We start from the raw sequence: 7,965 nt of genomic DNA, 5'->3' as shown, positions 1-7,965 counted from the left end.
CCATTACAGTAAATGGAAGTTAAAATCTGTACAATAATATAATGGGACATTTTTTGTACAATATTATTCAATTGCTTAATGGTTTTGGATGTTAAATTACAGTGAATTTAGTAATTCCCAAAATAGATATCACATTACTGAATAAAAAATTAAGGTAACTTTTTGTTTGTTTACAGTACTTATTGTAAAAATAAAGGGGGAAAAAAGAAGAGAAAAAGTCTGGCAGCAAAACTTGTTTTTGCTGAATTTGCTGAAAAATTTGCTGAAAAATTTACTGAATTTTATCTGTATTTTTAAAAAAACATGACAATTTTTTGAGTGCAGTTAATTAATTAAGATTTACGCTTAAACGTTTTAAAGTTTACGACATCAATACAGTTGAATAGTGTTCAGGTTCTACGGTAAATTTACATCTCAGGCTACAGTGAAATAGTCACGCCTCGTTACATGCTGTAGCCCTTTATAGAGAACTCATTGAAATACTTGGAAATTTAAATTTGTGTTCTTGGAGGATTTTAGAACCTCTCCAGTTTAAGCACAATGAGAACAGCATGAGGCCCAGGAGAGCACTCTGTGATACACCTCACTATCTCAGCCTTCAGCTCCTCCTCAGGTCTGTCTGTGTCAAAGAAACCAGGAGTGTCGATCAGAGAGATGCTTCTTCCGTTGACGGATTTGGTTTTTGCTTGACAAACACTCGTTTCAGATTTGGCAGTGTCACCAATCTTGAACAGTTTCTCTCCAAATATGGTGTTAGCCACGCTGCTTTTCCCAGCTCCAGTTTTTCCCAAGATGACAATCCTCTTTGTGTCAGACACTGAAAGAAAATAAAGTCCATCATAAATACAATGCCTATTTTTTTTTTCATACAAGCAAAAATCAGTACCATATTTGGAGTATCTGTGTTTGTAAACCTTTAATAAAACTCCACATTTCCACTCCATATTTATCTCTCTCTACTCCCATCAGATGGTGAAGTGGAGAGAATATTAGACTCAAACTTGTGGCTCCTTTTCAAACTAATGCAGATCTGTGCTGCCATCTACAGGTTACTGGGATGTAGTGAACAGTTTGGTACTTTTTGGTGGTTTTTGTGAAACTTTCCTCCCTTCCTTTGCTTTTATTTCTCAATAAATGTTTTACATCCAGATGACAGGGACTATTCAGCTGAAATGTTACCAACCAGGTGAATGCTACATTTTACATTGACCAGTACTGATTTAACTACATTAGTTAGGTTTCAAGTGTGATCACTATAATGATAAAGTAGTCGAAGTATGAATTTTCAAAGTGCCACGTCATATTGTAATGTACGTAGTGTAATAACTGAAAGAAGTAACATTAACTCACCAGCCATGTTGTTAGAAGAAATAATTTGATTCACCAGACGATGTTGTAGAAAATGTTTAAAGAAAAACAACTGACGACCAGGTAGATTCGAATAGCAGCCTTGTGCGGGATTTATTTTGCAAGTATCAAAAACATATGATAGACAAATCCAAAAGTCAGAACAACACTGAGCGAGACAACACTCTGTGTCTCTTTTTTATCTTGCAGGTTCGTGCGTCAATGTTTCTGTGTAACTAAGGTTTTAATGTCCTGTTATTTCCTGTTATGTTCCACTTTTGATATCCGTGCACACTTGGGATTTCTTGAATCAGAGCTGCTCTGATCTTAATCAAGCAGAAGTTTCCTGTAAAGAGACTGTGACTGTTGGTCAGATTTCTGTGTGTTTATCAAAACATGTTTGATGCATATTTAAACTGCTATATGTCAGATATTTTAATACATCTTCAAATTAATTCCATGACAACGACAGTCCTGTGTGTCTTTTCCCCTCTGCTCTGACGCAGTTTTTATTCTGGTTTAACTTTCACTTCCTGTTAGTCTGTGTTGGGGGAGGGGGTTAATTGTAGTTCTTACATAGTGAGGATTTTATGGGAAGAGAAGACATTTCATCTGCTCCTCACAACTTCAAAGGCCTGTTTGAGGGTTAAGACTTCGTTCAGGTAAAGGTTGGGGTTAGGCATGTAGTTGTGATGGTAACTGTTAGGGTAAAGGGCATGGGAATTAATTATGTGTCCTCACAAAAATAGAAGTACAAGGATGGGTGCGTATTTGTTTGTTTGTGTGTGTGTGTGTGTGTGTGTGTGTGTGTGTGCGTGTGTGTGTGTGTGTGTGTGTATGTATGTGTGTGTTTGTGTGTGTGTGTAAAATGGATATGCATAAGTGAATGAATATTGAATGCATGTTTTTATGTGTATTCAAAGCAAGACAAACTATACAAAAGTTGTTTAGGCGTACACATAAAAGTGTGATTACTAAATGGTGCCAGGCTGGTTAAAAATAAAAAAGAATAGTGGCTGGTAAATTCGTAAATTAAAACATGCATCAAATTCAGAATATTGACAAAAACAAACATTTCAGTTTAAACATAAAATATACTGTCTTATTACAATTTTCCATTAAATATATATCAGTATAGCATCCCATTGTTATATTTTCTTTTGGAATTGTGGATGTATAATAATGTTAAATATTGTTTAAGAAAGCATCCTTCTGATTACCTGTGCATATTAAAACATGGTCTGTTTTTATTCCTGCTCACAAATGTCTGAAGTGTTTTTTTTATTTTTTATATCAGTCTCAAAAAACCTACACAGGACAGGCCCAAATATCTGTAATAGAAGTTTAAGGCCCTTAAAACATAAGGGGCTTACTGGATTATTGAATCGTTAAATTGCATCAGAAATATAATGAGAGTTACATTTTTAAGTAATAAAGTGTAAAATAACTGAAGGAACATGTTTAGTAGAGTTGTACCACAAATAAATTCTACTTCTGTGAGAAACAAACCAACACAGGTGAGCAGTAGTTCATGGATTATAAAATAAAATACAAATGATAAACAGGAAGGATCAGATCAGATCAGATAGGATTTTCATCTACAGGAAGATGTGACTTTTTAATGATAAATTATCTTCCCTGTCTTCAAGAGTGACAGCATGTTTTGGCTCTATTCTTTTTTGGGGTGTGATAGCCAGCCCATGAAATCTTTTGCTTTATCTGAAACAGATTTGGCTCCATCCCAGACAGCCTCTGCTGCCTTCTGTCCTCCTTCCAGTACTGTCTCTGCATCCTCAGCTGCATAATATCCTGTAAAACCTCCAATCACAGCTCCCACTGCAGCTGACCCTACAACTGCCACTTTAACTTTGGGTAACACAGAACCAACTCCTCCTCCTGCTGCTCCTCCTGCTGCTCCTCCTCCTGCTGCTCCTCCTCCTGCTGCTGCTCCTGCTGCTCCTCCTCCTGCTGCTCCTCCTCCTGCTGCTGCTCCTGCTGCTCCTCCTCCTGCTGCTGCTCCTCCTGTTGCTATTTTTAATGCTGCACTTGCCTCTACCACGTCTTTGATTGTTTCTATTAATGGTATTGCTACCTTCTTTAAAGCTAGTATCACTACTCCAACACTAACTCCCACACCAAGCAAAGCTCCTAACAATGCACCTGTTGCAATACCTGCTAGTTTGATCATAAGCTTCTTGAATGTGCTGACTTTAGCCTGCTCTCTGATCTCTTCCTCTGACATGTTTGGTGATGACTTTCTAATGCGCTCCTCCTCTTGTTGGATAATTTCCTCTGCTGCTTGTAGCATCTCATTGGTGTAGCAGCCTCCTCTGTTTGCCTCAGTTATCTCATCTATTGTCTTGAGGAGCTCCTCCACCTGGAACTTGTTGCTTCTGTATTCATCCTGCTGGTCATTATTCCAGTATTTATTATCAATGACATGACAGCGTCCTCCACACTTCTTAACAAGATCACTCACAGCCTTATTATTGCAGAAATACTGCTCAATTGTCTGTCCTTCATCGAGCTGGTCACCATGAGTAAAGAGAACTGTTGTGTATTTAAAGACTTCTTCAGAAAAGAGTTGCTTCATTTTTGTGATGACAGCCTCTTCTTGCTCTGTGAATTTCTCCACTTTAAGCACAATGAGAAAAGCATGAGGCCCAGGAGAGCACTCTGTGATACACTTCACTATCTCAGCCTTCATCTCCTCTTCAGATCTGTCTGTGTCAAAGAAACCAGGAGTGTCGATCAAGGTGATGCTTCTTCCATTGACAGATTTGGTTTCTGCTTGACATTCCCTTGGTGTGCCACCGGGACCGGCGGCACACCTGGTGGAGCCCGGCGGCTGAAATGTCCTCTCTTCCCATAAATCTCCTCAATATGTATATCGAGGAGATTTATGGGAAGAGAGGACATTTCAGCCAGTTTTCACTTCTTCATAGAAGAAGAAGACTTGGTTTTAAGGTTCAGGTTTAGTTTAGGGAAGTGGTTCCCAAACTGGGGGGCGTGCAGGGGAACTACAGGGGGGCGCAGCTTTATATAAAAGAAAATTACAAGAAATACTATTGCGAACAGTTGTAATGATAGGGCACTGTATCATATGGTTGCACCTAAAATATATATATTAAAAAAAAGAAGTTAAGCGGAACCGACGTGACTGTGCAGCTCCAACCACGCCCCCCAGAAAGAGAGCGAGAGAGAAAGACACGCAGCAAGAGAAAAAGAGAAAAGATAAGAAGGAAGTGATGTTCCAAGATGGACAGATTTGGGACTGGGATGATGTGGTACGACTTTTTGTTTTCTTGCACACTAATTCAGTACGAAATACTGTTAAATGGGGGGATGTAAGTTGCTGCACTATTCCTAACTTCAGTTTCAATTCAATTTTAACTTAAAAAATATATTCACTTTTTTCTATTTATTTTCAACTTTTTAAAAAAAAGTGTCCCACATGTACATGAATCTGGGCTGGGCTTCCTAGAAAGTATGTCATGTACTTATCACAGTTTAGAGTCAAAAATATAATTGGTCATTAAAATGTCTTTGCATCCATCTTAAAGGGGAACAACACTTATATGTGATGTAAATGGGTGAGAAAAGGTCAGTCAATATTTGTGAACATGAGCTCCTCTTTCTCAAAGCCAGAAACCAGAGAAGAAGTCTGTGGCTGGGAGACTGATGGATCCACAAAAACAGTATTTTTTTTTATTGTGGTGCCTTTTAGTCATGAAACAACATTTTTGTGTGTGTGTGTGCGTGCGTGCGTATTTGTGTGTGTGTGTGTGTGTGTGTGTGTGTGTGTGTGTGTGTGTGTGTGTGTGTGTAATGGATAAGCATAAGAGAATGAATATTGAATGCATGTTTTTATGTGTATTCAAAGCAAGACAAACTATACAAAAGTTGTTTAGGCGTTCTGAAGAATACTTCAGAAAAGTATTCTTTTATTTTGTTGATGACAGCCTCTTCTTGCTCTGTGTATCTCTCCACTTTAAGCACAATGAGAACAGCATGAGGCCCAGGAGAGCACTCTGTGATACACCTCACTATATCAGCCTTCAGCTCCTCCTCAGGTCTGTCTGTGTCAAAGAAACCAGGAGTGTCGACCAAAGTGATGCTTCTTCCGTTGACAGATTTTGTTTCTGCTTGACATTCTCTTGTTTCAGAGATGGCAGTGTCACCGATCATGAACAGTTTCTCTCCAAATATGGTGTTAGCCAGGCTGCTTTTCCCAGCTCCAGTTTTTCCCAAGATGACAATTCTCTTTGTGTGGGGCACTGAAAGAAAATAAAGTCCATCATTAATACTGTGCATTTTTTGTACTTTTTTCATACAAGAAGATACACCTAAATATGATTACAAAAATCACTGCCATGTTTGTAAACTTTTCATAAAACTTCACATTTCACTCCATATTTATTTCTCTTTTAAACTAATGCAGATCTGTGCTGCCATCTACAGGTTACTGGAATGTAGTCAAGGTCAAGGTCACGTTTATTTATAGAGCACTTTATATACAACCAAGGTTGACCAAAGTGCTTTACATAACTGAATCACAACAAATCCAATACAATACAAGATACATAATTGAATAACAATAAACTCACAAAATAAAAATAAAAGACAATTTAATCTAATAATATTTGAGATGAGATGTACAATACAACACAAAGAAATAACTTTCTTCTCACGCAGGTTCAAAAGCCTGGGAGAAAAAATGACTCTTAAGAGAAGATTTAAAATTGTCCAATGTCTTTGACGACCAGATATGCAGCGGTAAACTGTTCCACAGCTTCGGGGCAGCCACTGCAAAAGAGCGATCGCCTTTAGTTTTTAGCCTGCATTTAGGCACATCCAGGTAGGACTCATTTGCAGACCTCAGAGCTCTAGTCGGTCTGTGAACCTGTATCAGTTCGGTCAAATATGCTGGAGCCAATCTGTTTAAAATTTTAAAAACAAACATCAGGATTTTAAAATCTATTCTGAAACGGACAGGAAGCCAGTGTAGAGAGGCCAGAACTGGGGTTATGTGTTCCCGTTTCTTTGTGCCTGTTAAAAGACGCGCTGCAGCATTCTGTACGAGTTGCAGGCGTCACAATGAGCGCTGGTCTAGACCTACATACAGCGAGTTGCAAAAATCCAGCTTTGTTGAGATAAAAGCATGAATAACCTTCTCCAGGTCACTAGGAGAGAGGTACGGTTTTACCCTGGCCAGAAGTCGCAGCTGGAAAAAGGCACTTTTGACCACATAGCCGATTTGCTTGTCAAGTTTAAAATCACTGTCGAAAGTGACACCAAGGCTCCTCATGATAGAGCAGTTTTTTGAACCCAGTGAGGGGGGCAGAGCATCAGCACAGTCGCTGTAATGTTTATGACGCCCAAACACAATGACCTCTGTCTAGTGCACCGCTTGATACTTTTTGGTGGTTGAAGTGAAACTTTCCTCCCTTCCTTTGCTTTTATTTCTCAATAAATGTTTTACATACAGATGACAGGGACTATTCAGCTGAAATGTTACCAACCAGGTGAATGCTGCATTTTACATTAACCAGTACTGATTTATGATAAATAAGCCAAAGTATGAGTTTTCAAAATGCTATGTCATATTGTAATGTACGTAGAGCAGTGCTAACAAATAGTGTTGGAGTTTTGGAGAATAAATGAGAGAAGTAACGTTAACTCACCGTCCATGTTGTTAGAAGAAATCATTTGTATCTACCAGACGACTGTCCTGTGTGTCTGTTTTCCTGCTCTGATGCAACTTTAATTCTAGCTTCCCTTTCACTTCCTGTAAATCTGTGTTGGGGGAGGGGGTTTATCTGTAGTTCTTACATAGTGAGGATATTTATGGGAAGAGAGGACATTTCCGGGGCAGCAAGATCGTATGCCCAGGTGGCATGACGTGCCGTTTTGTATTGATTAAAACTGGCGAATCAGCGGATCAAGAAGGTGGAACTTCCTGCAAGAAATCGACCAGCATGTTTTGTAAACAAATGTTAGTATTTTAATGGGTTCAGGGAGAGAGTCGTGGTTCAGACTTCACGAACTGAAACACGTCTGTTTGTATTCAGGGACATTAGTTTTTGAACCCGGAGATCTCTGTAAAATGCACATTTTTTGACGTATTGTAATAAAACTTTTGTTAAACTGAGAACTTGGACGTCTCCAGCTCATCATTTCCCCATCAAAGACTGCGCAGAAATAATTGGTGAGGTATTTTCCTGTTGGTGTCATATTATTCAATTTTCAAGGTTTACTCATGCAATTTTTCTAACACCTGTTTGAGGGCTAAGACTTGGTTAAGGTAAAGGTTGGGGTTAGGCATGTAGTTGTGATGGTAACTGTTAGGGTAAAGGGCATGGGAATGAATTATGTGTCCTCACAAAGATAGAAGTACAAGGATGTGTGTGTGTGTGTGTGTGTGTGTGTGTGTGTGTGTTTTGTTGTTTTTCTCTCGCATAGTGAGGACATTTCTGGTAAGTGAGAACTTTTTGACTTTTCAACTAGCTAGTTGCTACTTGGGGAAAAAAAAGGTGTCCCACATGTTCATGAATCTGGCTTCCCAAGAAAATATGATGTCATGCACCACCGCACAGCAGCAGCTGCAGCATTCTGGAT

At 38.9% G+C, this 7,965-nt stretch overlaps 2 protein-coding genes across 2 annotated transcripts; both read right to left on the bottom strand.

Annotated features, from left to right (window-relative positions):
• Positions 1-275: 275 nt before the first annotated feature.
• LOC131990015 (GTPase IMAP family member 4-like) lies at positions 276-1,963 on the bottom strand. The gene is made up of 2 exons (XM_059355397.1): positions 1,351-1,963; positions 276-817 (listed from the first exon to the last, which is right to left on the bottom strand). Exons 1-2 carry the CDS (start codon positions 1,355-1,357, stop codon positions 516-518), a joined length of 309 nt encoding a protein of 102 aa, XP_059211380.1. The 5' UTR covers positions 1,358-1,963; the 3' UTR covers positions 276-515.
• Positions 1,964-2,646: 683 nt separating this feature from the next.
• On the bottom strand, positions 2,647-7,038 carry LOC131990172 (GTPase IMAP family member 7-like). Its single transcript, XM_059355570.1, has 4 exons — positions 7,032-7,038; positions 5,275-5,624; positions 3,440-3,934; positions 2,647-2,655 (listed from the first exon to the last, which is right to left on the bottom strand). The coding sequence occupies exons 1-4, from the start codon at positions 7,036-7,038 to the stop codon at positions 2,647-2,649; spliced, it is 861 nt and encodes a 286-aa protein (XP_059211553.1).
• Between the last annotated feature and the right edge of the window lie 927 nt (positions 7,039-7,965).

Source organism: Centropristis striata, chromosome 17, assembly GCF_030273125.1.
Source record: "Centropristis striata isolate RG_2023a ecotype Rhode Island chromosome 17, C.striata_1.0, whole genome shotgun sequence".
In the NCBI taxonomy this organism is placed as follows: domain Eukaryota; kingdom Metazoa; phylum Chordata; class Actinopteri; order Perciformes; family Serranidae; genus Centropristis; species Centropristis striata.
This window is presented reverse-complemented; position numbering and strand designations above follow the sequence as displayed.

Coding starts and splice junctions, on each gene's coding strand:
- LOC131990172 (XM_059355570.1), bottom strand. Junction 3,935..5,274: donor TAAAAGAATACTTTTCTGAA/GTATTCTTCAGA, acceptor ACAAAAATGAAG/CAACTCTTTTCTGAAGAAGT.